The 26493-nt window shown below is 49.0% G+C and overlaps 1 protein-coding gene across 3 annotated transcripts in view; it reads right to left on the reverse strand.

The window, feature by feature from the left end:
* Positions 1-251: 251 nt before the first annotated feature.
* Positions 252-26493, reverse strand: part of SLC39A11 (solute carrier family 39 member 11) — a 470492-nt gene continuing 444250 nt past the window's right edge. For all 3 annotated transcript variants that reach the window (XM_058284643.2, XM_004447471.4, XM_004447472.4), the window contains 3 exons: positions 4679-4777; positions 2380-2538; positions 252-1565 (listed from right to left, as the gene is read on the reverse strand). In XM_058284643.2, the coding sequence (XP_058140626.1) occupies positions 1487-1565; positions 2380-2538; positions 4679-4777 (337 nt within the window). In that variant the 3' untranslated portion in view covers positions 252-1486. The remainder of the gene's footprint in view (positions 1566-2379; positions 2539-4678; positions 4778-26493) is intronic.

Below are 26493 nucleotides of genomic sequence, written 5' to 3' on the forward strand. Positions count from 1 at the left end.
TTAAGCCTGATTCTCCTATAGATTCCCTGAGCTCCCTGAGAACTTCCCAGTAAATTCCTTTTCTGTTTAAATAAGCTGGAGTAGGATGCCGATGTTTGCAGACAAGAATCTGACTAGCCTTTCTCACCTGAGCCCTTTCCTTTGCATTCTACTGGTGTTGGGTAGGGGTGATGTTCCCACTAACTTTAGTTGGTCTTGTATTATCCCTGGACAGAAGCAGCTTTGAGAAGAACTGGCCATTGCACAGACCATCCCAAACAATGCCCCCTTTATTGATATTAATCACAGTTATAAGGTCTTTTCCATCAGAAAGAACAATTTGCATAACGTAGAACTACATACAAAGACATCAAAATAAAACACGTACACCATCCATCAAACCAGTTAATCTCAACCAATCAAACCTCTAAATGTGTCTTCAATTTTGATCATCAGTGCTTTAGGGTCTCAGAACATCCCCAGAGCAGGAGATTCACCCTTGGAAGCAGCTGAACATGTAAACTTAGAGGGCAGTTGTTGACAACACAAAGCCTGAAAACCTGGCTCTTGGGCAGCCTACCTTTCCAGTGGGGGCTACTCAGGGCCCTAGATGCTCTTTTGATCATTGAGGATGATAGATCTTCACTATGTTTGAAGCAGACAAGTTATATCAACCTTGTTGGAAAAGCTATGTGTGTGGAAGGAGTGGACTGTTTGGAAACCCTGCCAAACCACTTTGCTCTTGGAATCTGTGTTCCCATCCCTCGATAGCAGAGGCCTCCAGTCTAAGCTACACTTACTCTATCATCTTTTCAAAGGGCTCACTGTGTGTTCACAGTTGTCCTAATTCCATTAACTTCAATAGTGTCAATCTGTGCCTTAAAAAAGAAGACAACTATCCAATTTCCTTCCCTTTGTCAGTGCCCCCTTCCCATACAGCATCTCGCTTTGGGGAGGTAGAGGAAGGTACGTCCCTCCTTGGGCTGGCCAGTCCTTGGAAGTAGGTTGCTCTGTCCATGATCTTCTAGTTCTGGTCTGGGTGGGCAGAGGATGAAGAAATCGGGAGGGGCAGAAAGGAGATGTCCTGGCCATTGTGCTCTGAGTCACTAGGCAAAAAGAGCTCAGGAGACTCCTCTTGGTAGCTTGCTTCTTTCTGTAGGTGATCTTAGAGGAGTTGCAAAGAGTCTAGCGAGGGAGGTGGAAGGAACCAAAGCAGAGATTTCCCTGATCTGTATGTCCTCTTGATAATCCCACTGAGAAAAAAAAAGATCCCACTCAGTGGCCAAAGGTCTGTAGTTCCATGACAACTGTAATTCCAAATAAAACCTCTATCTCCCTCAAAAGAAAGGTGAAAATAGTCATGTTATAATCAGAGTCAATCAGGATAATGAGATAAAAAGGAGAGGAAGGGAAATGTTTCGACATGAAGGACCAGGCTCATGGCTCCGCAGAATCCCACCACTGTCGTGTCCTCGTGCTGCTTTCCTGGGTCAGAAGCTTCTCAGCACTAGCCCAGGCCAACGTCCAATGACATCATCACCACAAATCCCAGGATGGAGCCCCAGGATGCCAGCTTCCCATTGCCGCTAGGAAGGAAGGGAGGTGAAGAAAAAGAAGATCTTAATGCCCTCTGAGACCATGTCTAGACTGAAAGCATCCCTTACAGTGTCCAATTCCACTAGGAAATACACAACTACTAGCAATTATGATAATAATATTGACAACTAACATGGATTGGGGCTTATTATATGCCAGACAAATTAATGAACTCATGTAATCCAGATAGCGTGAGGTCAGAGCCACTATCATTCCCATTTTACTGGTGGGGAAACTGAGGCAGAGAAGCAATTTAGCACAGCTTGCATAGCATTGTCACTTAGCATGCCTAAGGTCACCTAGCATGGCTATGGAGTCCATGCTTGCATAATAAAGAGTGACAATTATTTTTTGAAGACATCCTTTAATCTGACCCTGTAAGCTGGCCTCAAAAATCATTCTGCCATAAAAAAGCAAACCAAAACAAAGCAAACCCATACCCTCTCGACACATGCATGTCACTTTGGCTAACATTTTGAAGCTCACCTCTCCCCTCACTTCAGCCCCAGAAAAATCTAAAGTGAGAGAGAAAGAGAGACAATATACAAAAGTACTAATTCCACTGGGGTGGGTGGGGAGACGGGAAGTGCCTGCCTAACAGCGCTTTGTCTTTTGACCCACCTGTTCATTTCTCCTCCTTCTCTGGGTTTTAGAAAGCACAGTGGAGGACGGGGTGAGGATGATCTTGGGAAAGGGCAGGAAGGGGGCAGAAAGAAAGAAAGGTGAGGCAAAGGAAGAAAGGGCAGCTCGAGGTGCCGGGGCCTGCCTGGGGTGGGACAGACGAGCGCGGGGAAGCTTCCCAACCTGGTCTGGGCTTCGGGGATGATGTCGTCCATGACAACGTAGACCATGGCTCCAGCCGCGAAGGCCAGCGCGTAGGGCAGGATGGGCTCCGCCAGCCCCACGGCAAAGGCACCGAAGACCCCCGCCAGGGGCTCCACCATGCCGCTGAGCTGCCCGTACCTAAGAGAGAATAGAGACATGTGCCACGGGGGGAGAGAGCACAGCTGGCACTCCCCAGGCCCAGACGGCTGGCTACACTCTAGAAATGCATCCGGGTTTTTCCACTGTAGCTCTGAGCGTGGTGGTACGAAAGCACTTTCTCCTCCTCCTCTTTCATTTTTTTACCACCTCCTTCTCCTTTGCCAGCTCCCTATTAAACAGTTACAGCAGACCTCACTCCATTTCTTTTAGAATTTTAAGTTTCCTATGTAGTCTTTTATTTTAAAAAATAATAGCATTATTGAATATAATTCACATACCATATTTACACAATACACCCATTTAAAGTGTACAATTCAGTGGGTTTTTGTTTGTTTTTTTGTTTTTGCTCCAAGCTCATTTGTCATGAATAGTCAGATGCAGCAATTTCATAAAAATTCTTAAAAAAAATATGCATGATCTGTGACCTAGCAACTTTCTTCTAGAAATGGACCCTATGGCCACCATAAAACCCACACTCCTCTCTCTGGAAGGCTATCTAACCCCAAGAAATCTGCCAATATTCAAGGAGAAAGGACTAAATAAATTGTGAGACAGGCATGAAATGGAAAACAATGGCTTCATTAAAAACAGTGGGAATAGAGGCTGTATTATTCAGTCAAAGGGGTGCTGATACAAAGTACCAGAAATCTGCTGCCTTCCACGAAGGGTATTTATGGGGGGTAGAAACTTACAGTTAAAAGGCGCTAGGAAGTCCAACTCAAGGTTACTTTTCTCACCCATAGTCATTTGCCACGTGTTGAAGCAAGATGGCAGGTGATATTTGCAAGGGTTCAGTCTTCCTCTTTCTCCTTTTTTTCCCCCCTCAATTCAGTGGTTTTTAGTATGTTCACAAACTCATGCAACCATCACCACTATCTAATTCCAGGATTTCCATCACCCCAAAAGAAACCCCATACCCATTAGTAGCCACTCCCCATTCCTTCCTCCCCCCCAGCTCCTGGCAACCACCCATCTAGTCTGTCCCTGGGAATCTGTCTATCCTGGACACTCAGCATGTAAGGGATCATTCAGTGAGGGCTTTTGTGTCTTGCTCCTTTCTCTTAGCACGTGTCACAGCGTGGATCAGAACTTCATTCCACTTTGTTGACAAGTAGTGTCACATCTATGGATAGAATACCTCCTTCCATGTGTCCACTTACCAGCTGGTACTTGTGTGGCCTTGTTAATAACACGGCACTTAGTAGGAGTCCGAGTGAGCACTTTCCAGGGACGGTGGTGCTTGGCATGTTTGGGGTGCAGAGGGCAGCCACATCCCTTCTGAAGGAGCTGCACCCTCCCAGCCTCTGCTGACTAGGGGGACTCGTCGGCTGTGTGTGTGCTGAGGACCTGCCGCCACCCCACCTTGGATTAAGGTGGGATTTCTCCTTTTAACAAATCCCCATCTGAGCCAGCATGAGTGGGTCTTGGATGGCTATTCTAGAGTAGCAAGTGTTTTAGCAAAGAGGTGTTGTAAAGCCAGTTGTCCCAAGTCGAGGGGCAGAAGATTAGACGTCAGTCTCAGTGTCACTGCTGATGAGCCCAGGACTCAAGCTGTTCGTCTAACTCCTTGGGCTGTGTGCTCCCCCACCTGACAAATGGGGCTCACCTTTTGTGACATCGGAAGGGTCAGATTAGGAAATAGAGTGGAAAATCCTTTGGGAAAATGAAACCACTGCTTTGAGAGCAATAATCATCACCATCCCAGGTGTCACTGATGAAGTCCCGGCTGGCAGAGAGACAGGGGATTGTGACAGGAGCTGATGCAGTGTGTCTCAGGGACAGCGGTGGTCAGATTTCATCAGACGCCAGGTCGACCCAGGTTCTCCCCACCAGCGGGGTCTGGGTGTGGCTGCCCACGCAGGGGTCTGACCTGGGGCACGCAGGCATCCAGGCTGCTTTAGGTAAAGGCTGAAGGTCTGGAGAGGACACAGTTTTCTGAGGCTCCTCCAGCCTTGGGGCTGCAGGATCCCCCGGGTCCTCTGTGCTTGACCCAAAGCCCCAGGCACACTCCCAGGTCAGAGGAGGTTGTTCCTGGAGGAAGAAGCCCCCACAGAGGGCTGCTCCCCTCACGTGGCATCAGGCAGCACCCACCAGATGGCCGGCCCTCGCGAGCACTTACCAGAAGGCCCTCCAGGTGGAGAAACCGGCCCCTCGCAAGGGGAGGCTGACCGCGAGGCCCTCTGGGAAATTCTGGATCCCGATTCCAATGGCTAGGTTCCTATAAGACCAAGGAGGCATGTGCAGGCTGTTGTCAGGGGTCCCGGCCCACAGACGGGCCTCTAGCGGGGGCCCAAGGCCGCATCCGGTGCTAAGGTTCCAGGTGGCAGCCTCTGATGCGAGGGGGGAGAGGAAAAGCATGAGCAGGGGTGCAGGGTAGAGCACAGGAGAGGGACAAGGTGACACAGGTCTTCCATCCTTCCTCCTATCCACTGTCCCTGGGGGCATAATACTCTTGGGTTCCCCTTAGCATGGAGAACATTCTGACTTGGGTGCCAGGGTGACCCAAGTTCTGCCACTGAATTGCACAATTGTGCACAAATCATTTAACATTTTAAAAAATTACTATGGTAGCATATATATTTGCCATTTTTAACCATTTCTAAGTGTACAATTCAGTGGCATTAATTACAGTCATGATGCTGTGCTACCATGGCCACCATTCATTACCAACACTATTTCATCACTGCAAACAGAAACTCAATCTTAAGCAATAATTCCCCCTCCCCAACCCCAGCCCATGAAAACCTCTACTCTACTTTTGGTCTGTATGAACTTGCTTATTCTAGTTCTTTCCTATAAATGGGATATTTGTCCTTCTGTGTCTGGCTTAGTTTACTCAGCCATCTGTGTTGTAGGAACTTCATTCCTTCCAATGACTGAACAATACTCCATTGTTGGGCTGGACCACACTTTATTATTCCATTCATCAGTCGACGGACACTTGGGAGGCTCACGTGAATAATGCTGCTGTGAACACTGGTGTACGAGGCTCTGTTTGAATCCCTGTTTTCAATTCTTTGGGGGTATCCCTAGGAGTGGACATTGAACCCTCTAAGCCTCAGTGCCTTCTATATAATGTGGGGAAAACGTGTCTACTGTGAAGGACTGCCTCGTGGCCTGGTGATGGGATTAGGGTTCCATTTGCTTACATCATGAAGGTGGAGAGGCTATATTTAATCTAGAACAACCCCAGAAATGAAGAAAGGAGGATGAATGTAGAATCGGATGGTGACACAGACCTCCTATGTCTGGGCTCAGACTCCCCACAGACTCTTCATGTGGGTCCAGCACATCGCTGCCCTTCTCTGGGCCACCGGGGTGATCTGTCAGCTTTTCCCTCCTGCCCCTGCCAGCCACTGGACTGGCCATGCTGTAACACTTGGTCAGTTGGTCCATACTAGTCTTGCGAGCCTGCTTTGCACACAGACAGGCTCTGGCGAGTGGGAGGGAGATGCAGCATGAGCTGGCTACAAACAGGATATGTGATCCAGCGTCTGACCTCAGGGGCTTTACAGTTTAGCAAGGAAAGCAAGAAATGAGTAAATCCCTATCTCACACCTTATACAAAAATTAACTCAAAATGGATCAAAGACCTAAATAAACAAGGTAGAATCATAAAGCTCTTAGAAGAAAAGGTAGGAAAACATCTTCAAGACCTGGTGGTACCTGGTTTATTCATAAACCTTACACTGAAAGAATGTGCAATAAAAGAACACATGGCTAAATGGGACCTCCTCAAAAGTAAACACTTTTGGGATTCAAAGGAATTAGTCAAAAAGGTGAAAAGGCAGCCCACTTGATGGGAAAAAATATTTGGAAACCACATATCCAATAAGGGTTTGATTTCCATTCTATATAAAGAGATCATACAATTCAACAATGAAAGAGCAAGCAATCCAATTAAAAATGGGCAAAGATTTAGATATTTCTCCAAAGAGAAATACAAATGGCCAAAAAGCACATGAAAAAAATGTTCAATATCACTAGCTATTAAGGAAATGCAAATCAAAACAACAATGAGATACCATCTCACACTGCATAGAAAGGCCTTTTTTTTTTTTTAAGACAACAATAAGTGATGGGAAGGATGTGGAGAAATAGGAACACTCCTTCACTTTTGGTGGGAGTGTAAAATGGTGCAGCCTCCATGGAAGACAGTTTGGTGGTTCCTCAGGAATCTAAATACAGAACTGCCATATGATCCAGCAATTCCTCTACTAGGAATATATCCAGAAGAATGGAAAAACTGTGGCACTTGCACACTGATGTTCATAGTAGCATTATTCACAATTGCCAAAAGATGGAAACAATCCAAGTATCCATTAACCAATGAATTATAAACAAAATTTGGTGTATACATATGATGGATTACTATGCTGCAGTAAGAAGAAATGTAATTGGGACACATATGATAACATGGGTGAATCTTGAAGACATTATGCTAAGTGAAATAAGCCAGACACAAAAGGACAAATATTGCATGATCTTACTAGTATAAACCAAATATGAAGAATAAACACATGGAATTAAAAACCTACAGTATGGGTTATTAGGAGATAAAAGGAGGGCTGCAAAGGAGTACTGATGCTTAATGTATGTAAAAGATTTAATTAATTAACTTGATTGTAAAAATGTGGAAATGGATAGCATTGATGGTAACACATTATAGTGAGTAGCCGCTGGTTTATAAATGGGATTGTGGCTGTAAAGGGCTGTAAATGTCAACTGAAAGCGAGAGAATAATCTAGGTACTGAATAACACAGTGAACCCAGAGGTGGATGAGAATTGTGGTTAATAGTAAAATGCAAGAATGTCCTTCTGTGAACTAGAATGCATGTATGTCACTATTGCAGGACAGTGGGAATGTGGAAAAGCATGGGAAAAATATAATTAATGTAATATATGGACTATAGTTTAACCGCAATACTGTAATATTCTTGCATTAATGCCAAAGATGTACTGTGTTAATAATAGGGGGTATGGAAAAAATATGTCAAATGTATGCTATGGACCATTGTTAGTGGCAATAGTCTGATGATATTATCTCATAATCTGTAATAAATGTTCCACAATGGTTGGTGAAGGGGTGTTGTATGGGAATTCCATACACATGTATGATTGTTTTGTAAGTTCACAACTTCTGAAATAAAAATATATTAAAAAAAAAGAACAGGTGCGGCTTGAATGTCCTGCGTGCAGCCATCTCTATTTGAATTCCCAATCTGCACTCATTAATTTGCTCTAGTGGGTACTCCATTGTAAGATCTGACTTATCAAGCACTCCTCCTGGAGAACCACTGGGCGACAAAAAGGCTTTTGTGTGCTGGTTGGTCTATTCAGGCAGCACAGAAACTTCTGGAAGGAGTGGACTCTGGCTTCTCCCAGGCCAGCGTCCTTCCTCTCGTCATCTCCAGGCTCCATCCCCGCCAAGCCCTAGTACATGCCTGGAGATGACTCCTTTTGGCAGAGAAGAAAAGAACCACTGGGATGGTTTCTAGGTATTTTGGTGGGCCTGGGATAACTGTTCCGCTGCGTTTCTAAGTTATGGAAAGCTGGGTTGGATAAGGAACCCAGGGGTGATTCTTTTTTCTTTTTTGAAAATTAATTAATTAATTATAATTTTACATTAAAAAAATATGAGGTCCCTATATACCCCCCACCCCCCTCACCCCACTCCTCCCACTTCAACAACCTCTTTTATCATCGTGGGAAATTCGTTGCATTTGGTGAATACATTTTGGAGCACTGCTGCACCACATGGATAGTGGTTTACATTGCTGTTTACACTCTCCCCCAGTCCACCCAGTGGGCCATGGCAGGACACGCAATGTCCAGCAACTGTCCCTGCAGTACCACCCAGGACAACTCCAAGTCCTGAAAATGCCCCCACATCACATCTCTTCTTCTCACTCCCTACCCTCAGCAGCCACTAGGGCCACTTTCTCCACATGAATGCTACATTTTCTTCCATTACTAATTGCAATAGTTGCAGAATAGAATATCAGTTCTGGATGACTCCTAAGGTTTTGTCCTAGGCACCTGGGAGTGGTCTCACTCTTGTCTCGCGAGTGCCCCTCCCAGGAGGGCTGGCAGGGCGTCAACCGTGGCTTAGCCCTTCTCCAAGGCAGCCTGCTCCGTCCCAGCTTAACAGATGAGCACAAGCATTTGAAGAAATTGGGCTGAGTCAGAGCTGGCTAGAGATTTTTGGGAAAGAGCTACTGCTCCATTCCTTTGCCTTTCACAGATGTGTGGGCATGGCGGTGGGCCCTGGGTCGCTGACCCTCATTCCCCAGCCGTCTGCAGGGTAGGGTAGGAGGGCCAGGACCCCTCTTCTAACTTCAAAAGGCTCAAGGGCAAACCCCTCTGTGCTCGGCTGGGGAGGACAGCGAGCGCCTGCTGCTGGGAGATGGGTATTGGGGTCAGTCTCCCTTCTCGGCCCTGGGGACAGGAGTCCAGTCCCAGTTTTGCAATGTGTCCTTCAACCCAGTTTAGGTCATCGGATCCTGACAACAAGTCTCCAACCATCCCTGGCAGAAATACAGCTTGTTCTAGAGGCTTCTGCTACCAGCTTCATAGACCACGCTAACCTGGAGCTCCAATTTCAGGAGCAGGGGGCATTTAAAATATATTCCTATGGAAGAAATGAACCGTTGGGGCAAATCCTTGCCAACTTTTCACTGGGCTCTGTCCTCTTTTTGGACAGACCCTCACAGTGCAAGCCTGCCCGCTGCCTGGTTTCCTCTCACCACCCCAGAATGGGTGCAGGAATACAACCAGCTTTCGGGGCCTTTTGTAGAGTGCTGGGTCCACGGTTTCCGACACAGCGCGGGCACCTCGTGGCTGCTCACCGTTCCCAGCCGTCACCCGCCTCCCATCACCGTGCTGGCAGGCAGGCGCACGACTGGCCCCGGGCCTCAGCAGAGTGGCCGGCCCAAGGTCACTCCCTCGGCAACAAAGAGGTGGGGTCCCCCTTCCAGAGTCCTCGCTGTGACGCAGCGCTGACTCCAGCCATGGGCGAGGCGGGCTGTGGAAGCCTCCTCCACATCCCGCCCAGAGCCAGCGTCCTGATAACAGCACAGAAGCCCCATTCTTCTGTCCTTGGCAAGCCTGCCTACCTGCGCCCCACCCAGCTCTGCCGGCCCCGCGCCCGCCCTCCCCTCCTGCCAGGCCGGCCTTTCCCAACAGCCCCTGCCTCGCCGAGCCGTCAAGTGCTCCCGGGCTCCAGCACCCCGCGGCACAAGCTGGGCTGTGGGCTGAACTGTGACCCCCAAAAGACCTGCTGAGTCCTAATCCCTGGACCCACGAACATGACCTTACTTGGAAATAGGGTCTTGAAGATGTGACTACTTAAGATGAGGTCACACTGGATGGGGGGGGCGGGGGCAGATCTGCTATGACCTGTGACCTCGTGAGAAGGAGAGAGGGGACCCAGTGACAGACCCCGGGGGGGAGGCCATGTGGACCAGAGGCAGCCTGGAGTGACGCCACCGAAGAACGCCAAGGAGCAGAGACAGCGACCAGAGGCCAGCGGAGGGGGGAAGGCTGCTCCCTACGGTCCCCGCGGGCGCACGGCCCTGTCGACGCCCCGGCCGTGGACTTCTGGCCTCCGGAGCATGCGACAATAATGTTCTGGTGTTTCAAGCCACCCAGCGTGTGGTCTGTGGTTATGGCACCACCGCTTCTGTGCCTTTCCTACCTCACACCTGCCCTTTCTTCATTTTGGCTCCCCTCTACACCTGCACATGCACACACACGCACACACTCGCACACACGCAGGCACACGCGCACACGCTGTGTGGCCCAGGCCCTGGCCCACCCACGAGCCTTGCTTATACGTCCACCGCCTAGGGGAGGCCCCATGCTGGGCTCCGTGCTCTCCACGTCTTCTATCCCTTTCCACCCGCCTGCGTCAGCTCAGGAACACGATTTAAATCAATAGCTCCCAACCCCGACGACACATCACAATCACCAGGGAGCTTTCAGCAAATACCAACGCCTCGGCCCACCCTGGAGGTTCTGACGAATTGTTCTGGTGCTGGGAACCCCAGCGCCTGCGGAGTTCGAGTGAGCTGGCAGGGTTGTGAACCACTGGCCCAAGGAATCTTTGGAAGAGGCGAGCATGAGGATGGTGACGGCACCGCCTCTGTCCCAAGGAGCCCCTTCCCACTTCCCCCGCCCCCACCTGAGGAGCACCGCAGGGCACGCACCAGCCAGCCACCGGCAGCCGCGTGCGCTGGCTCAGGTGTACAACCAGGTGTACAAACCTGCTTTGGGGTTCTCTGGAGGGGACCCTGAGAAACAAAGGGCAGGAGCTTGAAAGCAGAGGGGTAGTTGGGAGACAGGGCATTTAAAAGCAATTAGAGAATAATAAGCAAATTACTATTTGCATGCGCCGCAAGGGGAAGCAGGGACACGGATGACAGGCTCTGCGCTGACTTCAGGGCAGGCTCTGAGCTGACTTCAGGGCAGGCTCTGAGCTGACTTCCAGGCGAGGGAGCCTAGACTGGCTGGCAGGGACAGGAGCCTGGGGTGTGCAGCCTGCAGAGTGAGTCCCACGTGTCAGCTTCCCTAGTTCCCTCCCTGAGGCCCTACTGTGCTCTCTGGCACAGTCTCCAACTTAGCGGGAACACTGCACGGGCATTCCTGGGAAAGCGGGGCTGTGGGGGCCATGCCCGCCCTGGTTTAAGCTTTGGGGATGGAGAGCCCAAGCGAGAGGCTTCCTTTCCAGTATGGGCAATGGAAATTCAAAGCAGTATTCAGAGGAATGGGCCACGACCCATCCGCAGGAAGACAGTGACGCTGCTGTCCTCTGGGCTTTGTTCACCCAGGCGCTGTTACTAGCGCGGACCGTGGCAAATTCACGGGAGGGACAGGGGAGTGGGAATGAAGGGCTGTTCAAGGTAAGAAACCACAGGCTGGTCCCTGCCGGCGTCCTCGCCATGGGAGCCAAGCCCCACTGGGACCTGTCACCCTGACGGGAAACAAGGGAGGGGGTCTTCTGTGAAGCACATCCAGCGAGAGAACTGGAAGAGGTGGGGAAAGAGGGGTGGTGGGGAAGGAGGAAGAGGGAGGTGGTGCAGGTGGGCAGGCTGCTCACGTCGGCGCCCCTCCTGGGAAGGTGAGCCAAGGCTGGTCGGGGAGTGCTGCCTCTGGGGCACTCCCACTTCTCTTTTCCTTGTCCTTAGGAATCTATATTTGCCAGGGAGGGGCAGACCCAGAGCTAGCGATTCCTGCTCCAGCCCAGGAGATGCAGGCTGTTTTTCAAGCTTGCTTCTTATTGTACTTTGATTGTTTTTTTAACACCAGGAAGGAGTGGAGGTGGAAGAGAGACTAGTCAGAAAGAAGGTCAAAATACCACTTTCCTTCCCTGGTGGGGGCTGAGTGAGTAGCAGTGGTTTACCGAACCTCCAGACCTCTCTCCTGAGCAACGAGGAGGCGAACATGGTAAGGAGTGAGAATCCCCTGAAGAGAGTTTGATGTTTGTCATGACAACTGGGGTGACCAACCGTCCCAGTTTGCCCAGGATGTAGGATCCTCCTGGGCTGCAGGACTTTCAGTTCTAACACTGGGAAAGTCCCGGGCTAACCAGGGTGGGTTGGTCACTCCAGGAAACTCCCAGAGGCAAGCCTGGGTGGGGATTTTAATTAGTCCCAGAGGATGTACATGGAATCCTGGAAACTGGGTTGATGTTTCTGAAATGAGAAGCCCTACCCATGGCTTCCAGCAGGCAAGCTCGAGCTCTGCTCTGAAGATCCTTCTGCACCTTTTAGATGTTCTCGTTCTAGGGAGCAGGCTCCGCTCCCACCCTCGCCAGTTCGTGGGCAGCAGGTCTGGGTGGGCAGCTCGTCTCCAGCCCAGCCCTGAGCAACGCCCAGGAACTGGCTGGGCACCTCCCTGCAGGGAGGGCAGCAGGAGTTTTGTTCTCGTTGGTGCCCAGGGACACAAAAGAGCCACTCAGGCTGTTTAGGAGCAGGAGGCAGCTGGAAACCCTGGGCGACGTAGACCTGTGAGGGGTCGGGAAGGTGCTGGGCTCCCTTGCGATCCTGACTCCCAGGATATGGAGGGGACTGGGCCCAAGAAGGGTGCAAGGAGGTGAAGGCTGGGAAAAGGTGCTCATTCGTGGGCTGGCCTCCCAACTGGATACCAGTGCAGAAGTCAACAGCCCGAGGACACCTTCCCATTTGCATGCCTTCTTCCTTGCTCTCCTAACCTCGCGGTGGCTGGAGGAGATGGGCAGGGTCTCAAGCACGGCCCTGGCCCTGCAGGATGCTGGTAGGGAGGGCCTCCCTGCCCCTCTCTTCAGATACCACTAGCCCCAAGAGTGGGGTGGCAACCGGGAGCCCTCGCCAAGTGAAAGAGGCCATCCGGGGCAGGCAGCTGCCTCTGCTCTTTAGAGGCCTAGAAGCACCAGAGGTACGACCCTCCTGCCCCCTGGAGCTGCCTGCAGCCCCCATCCTTCCGCTCCGCACCTAGAATTACAAGTCAGAGAACACGCGGGCTGCAAGGCCCCGGGTGCTCACTTTGTTAAACTCCTTCATTGCTAGGGGAGCAAAACGGAGGCCCAAAGGAGCTCATTGCCTTTTGGAGGCACTGTGCTCAGAGTGGGTGAATCAGACAGACCAGGAAGGACCCCCAGGTGTGCCAACGGGACCCAGCGCAAGCTGCAGGAAACCCAGCCTCCACTTGCAGGGTTCTTGTGCAGATTGGGAATAATTACTGTAATGAGCCAGGCAAACTGGAGTGGGTTCTTCTCAAACGGAAGTTACTGTTAAAACAGAGGCCATGGCTGAGCTCCTACGAGCATTCAGTCCCCTGCTCCACACAGCCAGGTGTCCTTCCCTACCCTGCACCAATTTCTTCTCCAGTGGATGCTCTCTAGCCTCCTCATTTCAGTGGCCTCCTGGTCAACCAAGCCCTGAGATGGCAACTGATGGCCAGGGTTGGTGGGGGGAGCCTGTTTTCAGGAGGGCCTTCAGGATCAACCCCTCAGATCTGGCATGCACAAGACCTCAGGTCACATATGAAAAAGGATGTTAGGAAGGGCTGTTATCATCCAGTTTACGATCTAAGAGAGAGAGAGCTGCATATGAATGACCACAGTACAGGGTCAAGGTTGCCAAATGCCATAAGAGAGGCATGAAGCAAGGAGCATGCTTCTGAAAGAGAAAGAAGATCCTCTGCATGGAGAAGGTGGCATTCGAGATGGGCTTTGAAGGATGGGGATGATTTGAACAGAGAGAGAGAGGGAGGGAAAGGGAGAGATGGGGAACGCATTTCCTGCACAAAGGAGGACTGGAGTGAGCAGAGGTATGAGTTGGCAGGGCAGGGTGACAATGTCTTTGCCTCTCTTCCCTTCCCCAAGCCAGAACCAACACACAAACAAAAACTCCAAACATCTTACAGCTCACGCCCACCTCTCCCAGATATCTGCCCTGGATGAGTTGCCCATGGACAGCCCAGTCTGCTGGATGTTTAGGGAAAACCTGGGTGCTCAGGGCCCCAGCCCCAGCCCCACCCCAGAGAGGGCTGTTTTGCCCAGGTCAAACATGGGCTCCATCCCAGGGGTCTCCCTGACATCCTCTGGGGGTGGATCCCATGCTGAATGAGCTGCTCGGCTGGATGGGTTTCCTGGAACTTCCTTTAGTAGTTGTCTCCTGCTCAAACCTTTCACGCAGAGCACATCAGGCCTGAGCCTGAAGGAAGCTCAGGCTGTGTCAGCAGTGGCACCAGATGAGCCAAGAGCAGCACAGAGTCCCACAGACTCCATCGCAACAACCAGTGATCAAACCAGCTTTTACTACTCCCATGGGAGGGCGCCTAAGGCCCTCCGGCTAGCGTAAAAAAAGATCGTAAGCCTTGCTACCATTTATTGAGTGTTAATAAGTGTCAAGCATGGTTGTAAACACTGTACATGTAGCAGCACGCTTCACCCTCCCAACCACCTTAGGAGACTTTTCTACCACTATCATCCCCACTTAACGGCACAAGAAGGTTAAGTAACCTGTCCCCAGAATCAGCCAGCCGGGTGGGGCCTCTTCCATGCTACACACTTTTCATTTCTCCAGGCCTCATCTACAGATCCATCCAACCTTCAGAGAGAGAAGCCTTCCTGGGCTCTAGGCCCCCAGCAGAAGGGCCCTGGGCCCTTCCTTGCCAATCTCTAGGGGCAGGTTCTGCTTTGTGCCTGCTCAGCTGGTGAGCCAAGGCCTTGGCCTACTCTGGCAGATGAGGACAGTGCAGGCCAGATTGGGAGAGTCAATAACCAGAGGCCTCCGGGCCTGCATGGGGTTGGAACCTCTCATCTCCTCTCTACCAGGGGTTCTCAACCTCAGCACAGTTGACTTCTGGGATGGCTCATTCTTTGCTGTGGGGGTGCTGGCCTGTGCTTTGTAGGAAGTTTACAAAGCAAGCTCTCTGGCCTCCATCCATCCGCTGCCAATGATGTCCCCATTTGTGACAACCAAAAATGTCTTCAGGCATTGCCAAAAGTCCTCTAGAGGCAACGTCATCCTTGCTTGAGAGCCACTGCTCTCGAGTGAGCCAAGTCTAGGAGAGCTGGCTTCCTCAGCAAATATCTCAACAGAAGTTGCTCAGAATGAGCAAGAAAAACGTCTGATCTTGTACATCTTATTTGAGAATTTCTAGGCTCAGTGGACTTGAGTCTTCTAGGGAGTTTAGCTGTGGCCAAACAAATGCCTGGCACCGAACACAAAAACACCACCACTCAAGACCACCAGGCCTCTGCTCCCTTAGTCTGAAGGCAGTGGTCTCTCTGGAACTCCAGAAAGGATGCACAATTCAAATACAACAATTTACATTGTTGTCCCTCTAAAGGTGTGCAATGGGACATTCCTGCTTGAGCCCAACCAAAGAATGTCGCTCAGTGCTTAAGTCTGGGGTTGGCGGTGGTGAAGAAAGTCATGGATATCTCTTGAGTATTGGCAAGTGAGCCTCCTGGCAACCTGAGCCTTGCTCTCCAGGGCATGTTCTATGGCTGGCTGGTTATGCAAGGATGACATAGTCCTGGTGAGCCCCGCTTCGCCCCAGCTTAAGGTCCTCCCATGTGTGATGAGCATGTGTGCTCTTGCATGGCAGGCCCTCACATACTCCTTTGATTGTTATCATCCATGGTGAAAGGCCTGATTGTTCCGCCTCACGATGACATCACCGGCTTCCCACTCAGGCTGTTGAGGTGTTTGATGAGCCTGCCGGTGGGAAGAGACTTGGTGCTTCCCGCAGGGCTGCCCGGCCCTACCTGCTCAGGGGAGCTGGCTTAGCAGACAAGGGATCAACCCCACCCCCTTCTTTCAGTTCTGGGAGCTTCATTGCCAGAGGCTGGAAAGACAGGTGACCCATCCATTCCCTTAAAGTCTGCTGCCCTTCCCAAAGCAGGTGGGGAAGAGCCCCTGGTGGTACCTGAGGGTGGTTCGCGCCACCACTGCACACCTCTCCTGGCAGAACTGTAGAGAAGCCTCCCGCACATCTGTGGGAGCAGTGGCTGCCGAGGGATGCCCTGGGACTGTCACCTGCCAAGTCTCCCAACAAACAAAATCAGTCCTCTGCATGGGCCAAGTGGTGTGATTTAAAAAGCTCCTGGGGGAATGTCCCCAAGAGAAATGAGCCTCTATATTCATCAAAAGATGCATGCTAGTAGGTTCATAGCAGTGCTGTAGATAATGGCCCCCAGTTGGAAACCAGGCTGGTGCCCATCAACCACAGAAGGGGTAAATAAAGTGGGCTCCATTCCCAAAAGGAACACTGTGCAGCAATGAGAATGGAAGGTCTACAGCTACCTTTAACAGGATGGAGGCATCTAGCAGAACAAAATTTTGAAAGAAACTAAACACAAAAGGGTAAACACCAGATGCTTCCATTTATATAAAGTTCAAAAACAGGCCAAACCAAATTATGTCTTCTTATCTATTAATTGATATGAAGTGCCCATGACCATTTGTGCTTCCATTTATTAATTCTTCTTAAGGTATCTGGAGTCTTAAAAAATGTATATTTGAGCAGAAAATAATGACTCTTTAATGGTAAGATTTGAGGTCCTGGGTGGGGCCCTAGTTTGGGGGGAAATAACTTCCCATTGCATTTTTTAAACTCTTCTATGGAAGGTGATTGTAAGTATAGAAAAGAGCATGAATTCTAAGTCTTCTGCTTGATGGATTTTCAGAAACCAGACAAACGTATGCAATGCACGCCGAGAAGAAGAACTCAAACATCACCACCTCCCCTGAGCCTCCCTCCCGGGGACTCCCTTCTCATCACTGCCCTCCGCGCTCCCCACAGGGGGAATCACCCTCCTCGCTTCTAACAGCAGAGCTTAGTTTCCCTGTTTTTGACCTTTACTTAAAGAATTCAGGTGGTAGCATAAGACCCCAGGAGAGGATCAGCTGAGGGTTTGGGGGGCCTCACAGTCCCCTCTCTTGCAAGATTGACAGTCTCCTTAGATCACAGGTTTGAGCCTCTGTATGGGGTATCAGGGTACCTATTCCCCAAATGCCTCCTCTCTCTCCAGTTTCTTTTTCTGAGTGCTTTGGCCTGTCCACCTGCAGGTTTGACATTTCAGGGAAGGGCTGCAACTAAAACACTTGGCCCTAAAAATTTTGCCAGCTTTTTGTCACCTTCTTCTAAGCAGCTTTAAGTGCCTTTATAAACGTTTGCTATTTCTATTGGTTGGAAGGTGTGAGATCAGCTTTCCCTTTCGAAGATGTCTTAACCAAGACCCAGAAAGGATAAGAAATGAATGTAAGGACACAGCTGCACCTCGTTATATAAAAGCCCAGCCGATTGGGAGGACAAGAGGCCGGTGGCAGCTTTGGGGACGAGAAAATGAAAAACCTTGGTGTCATCCACACCTCACACAATCTGATGGGGAAACCTAGGGGATCTCGCTTCAGTATCTGTCCAGGATCCAGCCACTTCTGCCCCGCTCCACTGCCCCATCCTGCTGGGAACCTCATCACCTTCTTCCCAGAGCTCAGCCGTAGCCTCCTGCCTGGTGTCCTGGCCTCTACCCTGGTTTGCTATGTCGAATCATGCTGCTCCTTGACTCAAACCCTGCTGTGGATCCCCATTTCACTCAGAGACAAGGCCAAGTCCTTCCTATGGCCTGCAAGGCCTGTTGTGTGCGCAGCCTTCCATCCTCCCTCTGGTCTCTTCTACTGCTTTTCCTGTGGCTCCTTTCACTCCACCCTCCTGGTCTCCTTCTGCTTCCTTAAACCTGCTTGATGACTCCCACCTGGAGGCATTTTTCACTGGAACATTCCTTCCCAAGGAGCTCTGGCTCTTTCCGTCACCTGCTTCAAGGCTAGCTCATAAAAGATTTTGGTGACCTCCAGCTCTCCCTTGAACCATTCACTCTGGGAGAAGCCAGTTGCCATGTTGTGAGGACACCCAAGCAACCATTTGGAGACACCCATGTGGCAAAGAACCGGTGCCTCCTGCCAAGAGCATGTCTTGGAAGCAGAATCACCAGCCCCAGTCAAGTCTTTAGAGGCCTTGACTCACTTCTTGGCTGTAGCTTCCTGAGAAATGCTGAGCCTCAACCACACATCAAAGCTGCTTTCCAGTAAGTCCCTTATCCATAAAAAGATATGAGACCACATTTGCTCGTTTAGGACACCAAATACTGAGATTTGTCATGACACAATAGATAACTGATAGAGTTACATTCGCAACAAAGCCTTCTCTGATCTAAAATGATAAACCATCCAGCATTCTGGAGCCCCCTGTTTTCAGTAACGTTTATGACCTTCTAACCTATTGCATAATGCACTCATTTTTATGTTTCCGGTTCCATCTGTTCCCCACCCCCAGCCTGGCATCAGAACAAGGTGGGAGTCTGCTCACTGGTGTATCCCAACACCCAGAACACTGTCTAGTCCTTACAGGATTAAACAGACCTGTAGACAGATATAGGTCCATAAATTCAGCAGGACTGACATCTAGTCTGCCTCCAGCTGCAGAAATCAGTGGCAAGCCAGGCGCAGGTTTCTGGGCCTCGGTGTCTTCAGCTGGGGAATGAGGAGGTTAAAGCAGGTGACCGTGAGCTCTTTTCCAGAACCCAAGCTTTGTGCTTCCTACACAACAATGGCATTGTGGGTTCTCTAGAGTCCAGTGGCTGCAGAGAGGCCTCTACCTTGGCCCAAATTCATTTTCCTGTTTGTGCACATCTGGAAAGCCACACACCCCCCCCAAAAAAAAACCCTCCCCATCACATTGTGCACATCTGGACGGCATACGCTGGTCCCTCCAAGTGGAAACTCAAAAACGGCTGCTTCGCGAAACTGCGTTGCAGGCCAGACGAGAGAGGGTGAAAGGCTCCTTTCTTTTCCACCCGCAAAACAATCTCCTGGGCACGATCTTAAGAGCTGAATGCTTGCCGGCTGAATAACAGGCGCTCTCAAGAGCCTTCGCCTGCAGTCTCTGTCACATTGCTTGCTCTGCCTGGCTCACGGCCAATGCAAAAGTTACAGAATCGGGCTCCCCGCATCCCCCACTTGTTTTGACTGCACTGTACCTTCCACTTATCCTTAGGGCATGTGGACCGAGTTCAAAGCTGAACACCACCTGCTTCTCCTCCTCTTCCTTCAGGGAGAGTAATTGAACTGCATGCCTAATGCAGACTGAACAGGATTCTTTCAGCTCTGGTGAGAAATCCTCTGCGATTTGCATGCAGTTAGAATGCGCTCACTTCAGCAGAGAAAGCCCTTGTCAGTAGGTAGCAGTGGTGCTTGACAGCCAGCCTGGGCTCCCCAAAACCAGAAGCGAGGGTTTCTTTGCAAATGAGAGGTGGCCCAGGGTACAGAGCTTCCTGAACTGAGATTGCTTCAGGCGGCAGCGGTGAGCAGTAGGGAGGGCGAGGGGCACAGGGAAAAGGTGGGCTCTTCCCACTTGGACTTGCTGCCAGCCACGTCAGTGGCTCCACAGCCAGGACACCTGAGCAGGCTCAAGCTTTGAAAGAACATTCTGCGAACGGCAGGGCCCGCTTGCAAGGAGCACATAAAGGTAGAGGAAGACCGGGCGGGTTGGGGTGTCTTCATTCCTTAGACTCCCCTCAAGGGTGCAGGTGACGAGGCAGGAACAAGACACAGGAAGCTAAAGGCCCTGGAGAATCCCTGCCCTGGAATCTCACCCTCCAACAGCAGTGCTTTTCCAAGACTCTATGAACACGCTACAGCAGCGAGCCCACTCTTCCTTCTCTACAGTCTAAGGGCGTCGAAAGCACAAGGGCCCCGCACCACTGTCCCTAAGTGCAGGCTGAGTCTGAAGAACACCAGGGAGGAGAGGAGCTGGAAAGAAACGCAGCAAGGTGTTGTCCTGTGTGGCGACGCCCTGGTACTATGTATTTCTAGATTTCCTTTCTAGCCAGCTGGGGACTCAGTGCTTTGCTGTGGAAATGACTGTTTTTGCTTGGTTTCCCAATAGGGACAGCTGAGGGTGAGTGCAGGAAGCCACACACACACACACACACACACACACACACACACACACACACACACACAAAAGGCCATGCCAGTGACAATATCAGGAGCAGTGGGGAAACCACCACCCCAGACAACCCCTTCTTCCAGAAATACCTGGAACTGATCCCTGAATGCCTGGCTAAGGGCCACTCCAGCAGGAGCATCGGTACCACCTACTAAGCCCCTCTCATGTGCCAGGTCCTGTGCCCAGCACAGTCTATGCATCATCTCATTCACTCTCATAATTACCCTGTGCAGGAAACATTATCACCCCATTTCACAGACGAAGAAAAAGAGGCTTAGAAAGGTTCATGTATCTCTCCCAAGTTCATCAACACATAAGTTGAACAGCTGAAGCCCCAGCTCAGGGCTACTGATCCCAGAGTTCAAGGGCTTCGGCCTGTGTTCAGTGCCCACCGTGTGAGCAGTGCAGTGTGATGGTGGTCTTGCTGTCATCTCCATTTACAAGGGGTAGCCTGTGATCATCAGCAATGCTTCACACTATGAAGCCATCTAGGACCAATTTTCCACTGGGGGAGAGGTAGATCCTAGCACAAACATTGTAAAAGAGTCCTGTTTTTTATAAATATTAATACTGTTTATTTTTAAAAGAAAAAGAGGCATCCCTGTATTTTCAAAGGATTGGCTGGCGTTTGACACGTCTGCAGGTCTTTTCTCTCTTGACCAAGTCAATAATCATATGGCAAAAGAATTTTTTGGCCATTATATGCGGGGCTTAATTGGTTTCCAGGGATGTCCTGGAGTGGGAGGGGAGAGGTTGCCAGAGTGCCAAGAATTCCCAGCCACTTATCTACTGTCATCTCTAGTGCTCCTTCTCCCCTGCTGCTGGCAATCCCTGAGCTGGTGCAAGGGGTGCAATGGGATCAGTTTTGGCTGCAAGAGCAGAGCTCCAAGAAGTAAGTAGCAGTGGGAAAGAAGGAAGGGCAAAGAGACGTGACAGTGTCAGGTTCCAAATGAGCAAAGAAGGAAAAGAAAGGACCAACCAACAATTGCCATGTGGCCAAGAAGGCACAATCATGTGACTAGAGAGGGTTTCCCTCCCTACTGCATCCTAACAAAAAACTAGTCAGGTTCTGGGCTCTTCAAAGATGTCAGTGTCATTCAAAGAAGTCATTCAAAAAAGTCATGGAAAGGTCTTTCCATTAAAGGAGATTAAGGAAGCGTGAAAACCAAATGCAATACCCAAGCAAGCAAACCAGACAACAACGAACAAAAACAGTAAAGGGAAAATTTGAATAGGGTCAGTATCTTAGATAATTTTATTCTATCAATGTTAAATTTCTTGGGTGACATAACAGAATTGTGGGTATATGGGAAAGTGTCCTTATTCTTTTTAATTCTTCAAAGTTAAACAGGTCATATTACCTCAAGATTTCTTAGATAATATACAAATTCAATAATTCATCAGATATTTAGAGTATCTAGTCCATGCCAGGCACACTGTATCTTTTTTATTTTTTCTCTGAAATAATTTTAGACTTACAGACAAGATGCAACAGATGTACAGAATTCCTATACACCCCTCTACAAGATTCCTCTAATGTTAGCAAAGTACATAACCACAGTATAGTGATCAAAGCCAGGAAATTAATTCAGGTACAGCACCATCAATAAAATTACAGGCTTTCTTTGAATTTTGCCTCTCCCCCCCCACCAATGTCCTTTTGCTGTTCCAGCATCCCATCCAGGGTCCTATATCACATTTATTAGTCATAGCTGTCTCCTTAGTCTCCTGGTCTACAGCAATTTCTCAGACTTTCATGACATGAACAGTTTTGAGGAATATTGGTTAATCATTTTGTAGACTGCCCCTCAATTTGGGTTGGTCACCCAATGTTTCTTTATGATTAGGTTGAGGTTACACATTTTTGGCAAGAATACAACAGATCCAAATGGCCTTCTCAGTGCTTTCTATCAGAGGGTACTTGGTATCTATTGTTATCCTTGATCATGTGATTAAGGAGGTATTTGCTGTGTTCCTTCACTGTAAAGTTACTATTTTCCCCTTTATAATTAAAAATTTAAAAGAGATGCTTTGAGACTCTGTAAATATCCTGTTTCTGCTTAATCATTTTCCTGCTTATTTTAACATTACTCAGTGGTTCTTGCCTACAGCAATTATTACAAGCATGTTCTAATTGTGATTTTCTATTTGTCACATGAACTTGGATATTTAGTTGAGGTGATTTCCAAGCTATGGGCAAAAGGTATAATCTGGTTTTTCCTTGCAGCTTATAGTATTATAAAATGGGAGAGGAAGAGAACAAGCTGAGAATTAAACTCTTAAGCACAAAGGAACCAGAAAGTCCTTTTGGGGAAGCGGATTTGGCCCAATGGATAGGGTGTCTGCCTACCACATGGGAGATCCAAGATTCAAACCCAGGGCCTCCCGACCCGTGAGATGAGCTGGCCCATGCGCAGTGCTGATGTGCACAAGGAGTGCCATGCCACGCAGAGGTGTCCTTCGCATAGGGGAGCCCCACGCGCAAGGAGTGTGCCCCGTAAGGAGAGCCGCCCGGTGCGAAAAAAGTGCAGCCTGCCCAGGAATGGCACTGCACACATGGAGAGCTAACGCAGCAAGATGACACAACAAAAAAGAGACATAGATTCCTGGTGCTACTGATAAGAATACAAGTGAACACAGAAGAACACACGGCGAACGGACACAGAGAGAGACAAGGCGGGGGGATGGGAGAGAAATAAATAAAACAATAAATCTTTAAAATGAAAAAAAAGGGGAGAGGGAAGAAAGTCATTTTGTCTGATGGATTAGACCAAGCCCCTTGAACTGCACACACAGCCAACGTGTGCTGTGCAAAATTTATATGAACAGAGGCACTGCCATTCAGAACTAAAAGGGACAGAGAAGGGACAAAGTGAAGGAAGAATGACTTCAAGGGTAGAACCATATAAGCAGAGGGTTGGACTGAAAAGGTCTCCTGGGGCTAAGAGAATGTGTGGAAAGGGCTGGTCTACTCGTGCACTTGGAGAGGGCAGGCCTTCCGACCAGGAGCCTGGAAAGGGTGGGACTCCCACTCTGATGCTCAGTTTGAGAGAGTTTCCTTGATTTAGGAGAATTTGGCCACCACCCCATAGCTTGGAGAGATTGCGGTCTATGCCGAGGTGTTTGGGAAGAGTTGGGCTGCCACCTATGCTTAGAGAGGGTGAGGTCTATGTCTCATTCTTCTGGCAGAGACTGCAGAGAGGTGGGGCCTGGGTCTCAGTGTCCAGGGAGAGTATGGCCACTGTACAAGCACTTGGACAGGGTGGCACTGCTGCTTCACCAGGCCCAGAGGGCAAAGCAGCGAGCCACGGGGCGCTCTCAGACTGTGAGATCTTAAGGAGCTTGCCCTGCTTCATTTCAGGCTCGCTTGGGATTTGTGACCTCAGGTTTCAGGCACCAATCTCTCCCTTCTGGAATACCTGTCCCAACACTGTGTTCTGGAAGCAGATAACTTGTTTTCTAGGTTTCACAGGTGCACAGACAGAGAGGAATCTTGCCCCAGGTCAGATCACGCCCATAGCTGATTCTGATGAGAACTTGCTTAAGATTGCTGAAATGACTTAAGGCTTTTGGAATGCTGTGATGGGTGAATGGATATTGCCTGTGGAAAGCACATGTCTTTTTGAGGTCCAGAGGGCGGAATGTGGCAGATTGAGTTAGGTACCCTAGAAAAAAGCATGTTCCTAATCTTCACCCACATTCCTGTGAATGCAAACCCACTGTGAACAGGGCTTTTTGAAGATGTCATTTTAGTTAATTTGTGGCTAAATGAATCAGGAGGGGCCTTCACCCTTTTCCTAGAGAACTTATGAAGAGAAAGCCATGGGAGGAGCCAGAAGCCAGAAGGCACAGGAACCCAGAAGAGAGGACATTGGCATGGGACAGGAAAGCCAAGAAGCCCCAAGGACTGCTGGCCAGACAGAAGGTTCCCAGCCCTGAGAGGAAGCCAGCCTTCTAGCCAAGGAAACCAGGAGCCAATAAATTCCCATTGTCCAAACCAACCCACTGTGTGGAATTTGTCAAGCAGCCTGGGAACTAGGACAGCAGCCATACCTATTCATTTCCACACTCTCTGTGACTGCTTGCTTGCATACCATAACTGCAGAGCTGTGTGGTTGCAACAAACACTGCATGGCTGGCAAAGTTGGACAGTTACTCTCTGGTCCTTTCTAGGAAAAGCTTGTGGACTTTAGTTCTAGGCTACCCTCTTGCCCTAATTGCATTTTCTTTCTCCGACACTGAGACATCTGTCATTATCTGTAGTATTTCCTTGTATTTGTTCAGTCCTAGTTTACATATAAAGGGATAAGAAAATCTCCTACCCTCACTTCCATGAGAAACAGACTTACTAACCTGTGCACAATGTGTCTTACAGTACCCAGCCAAAGTATTGTTTTCCAATGTTAACTAGGTTAGTTCTTTTCTTCCCACCCCTTTGAGCAGTTATATAATTTTTTTGTAAGAGTGACTTTTTTTAATGCCTCTAATGTATTTTTTTATTTTATTATCTTTTTTTTCAAGATACATAGATCACACAAAATGTTACATTAAAAAATATACGAGGTTCCCATATACACCACTCCCCACACCCTGCACTCCTCCCACATCGACAACTTCTTTCATTAGTGTGGTACATTCATTGCATGTGATGAGTACGTTTTGGAGCACGGCTACACAGCATGGATCATTGCTATTGTTCGCAATCCATTTTGGGCTACCCCTCCCCCATCTTGGTTGGTTTTAATTAATTGTTTACTTTGGGTGGTAAGGGAAACATTTCTATGGTTCTAAGGGTCAGAGTTACACAAAAAGCTCCACTCTGAGAAGGGTTGTTCCTGCCTCATCCCTGCTACCCTCTTCCCATTCTTTCCTTTTCCACTTACCCACCCCCTAAGGGTAATTAAACATTTCTATTTCTAGTTAATCCTTCCTGTATCTTTTGCACACATTAGGAAGTGTCTATGTACTTCATTACATCCCCTTCTTTCATACATGATAGGTAGCGTACTGTAGCTACTCTTCTGAACTTTGCTTCTGTCAGTTAGCAATATGTCCTGAAACTCATTCCAAATCAATGCACAGAGCTCTTCCTGGTTACTTTTTACAGCTATATACAGCTTCGTGATGTAGATGCACCAGGGTTTATTGAACCATACTCCTTTATCTGGGTATTGAGGTGACTTCGACATTTTGCAATTACCAAAAAAAAAAAAAAAAATGCTGCGATTAAAAATCTTGCACATCTATGTATTTTTACATTCTTTGAGGTGTATCTGGGTAAATTCCTAGGAGTGAGATTGCTAGATCAAAAGGTAAGTATGGGAAGTGGATGTAGCTCAACTGATAGAGCATCCATCTACCATATGGAGGGCCCAGGGTTTGACCCCCAGGGCCTCCTGACCAGTGTGGTAAGCTGGCCCACACGCAGTGCTACCATGCACAAGGAGTACCATGCCACACAGGGGTGCCCCATGCTCGAGGTATGCGCCCCACAAGGAGAGCCGCCCTGTGTGAAAAAAGTGCAGCTTGCCCAGGAGTGGCGCTGCACACATGGAGAGCTGACGTGGCAAGATGACGCAACAAAAAAGAGATGCATATTCCCAGTGCCACCTGATAATGCAAGCAGGTGCAGAAGAACACACAGCAAATGGGCACAGAGAGCAGACACCTGGGGAGAGGGGAGAGGAATAAAAAAAATAAATCTTAAAAAAAAAAAAAAAGTAAGTACATATGTAGTTTCATTAGGTATCACCAAATTTTTCTCCAGAAGGGTTATTTACCAATTAGCACTCCCACCAGCAATGTATGAGAGTAACTACTTATCCATAGCCTCCTCATAGAACATTTTGTCTTATTTTTAAAAATTTTGCCAATCTAAGAGATGAGAAACAGTCATTCAGTTTTGTTTTTTTCTAATTTTTCTAATTGGGAGTGAGCTTTAATAATTTTTCATATATTTGAGAGCCATTTCTCTATCTTTTTTGTGAATTATTTGCTCCTGTCTTTCCCCTTCTTTTTCTATCAGAATGTCTATACACAAGGGTGAAGGGGTCATGAAGTGTCAAATGATTCAGTGAAATAAAAAAGTGTTTGTGTGTGTGTTTACCTATCTACAGAGAGAACAGCTAGTACCCAGCCCCAAGGCTTCCCTTCTGCAGTTACTGCAAAATTGCTTAATCCCAAGCCGTCTCCTTCAAATTTATGGCTTCCACATGCCAAGACACTCAGGACGCTCTTGGAAGACCTTAAATGCCAACGGGCTGAGTGTATCCCTAGGAGGCTATTGTGTGTTGAATTGTGCTCAAGCCCTAACAGCTGGTACTTGGGAATGTGACCTATTTGGAAATAGGGCCTTTGCAGATGTAATCAAGATGAGGTCCTGCTGGATTGGGGGGGCCTAAATCCCAATATAACTACTGTGCTCATAAGAGGGGAAG

This window comes from Dasypus novemcinctus, chromosome 21, assembly GCF_030445035.2.
Source record: "Dasypus novemcinctus isolate mDasNov1 chromosome 21, mDasNov1.1.hap2, whole genome shotgun sequence".
NCBI lineage: Eukaryota > Metazoa > Chordata > Mammalia > Cingulata > Dasypodidae > Dasypus > Dasypus novemcinctus.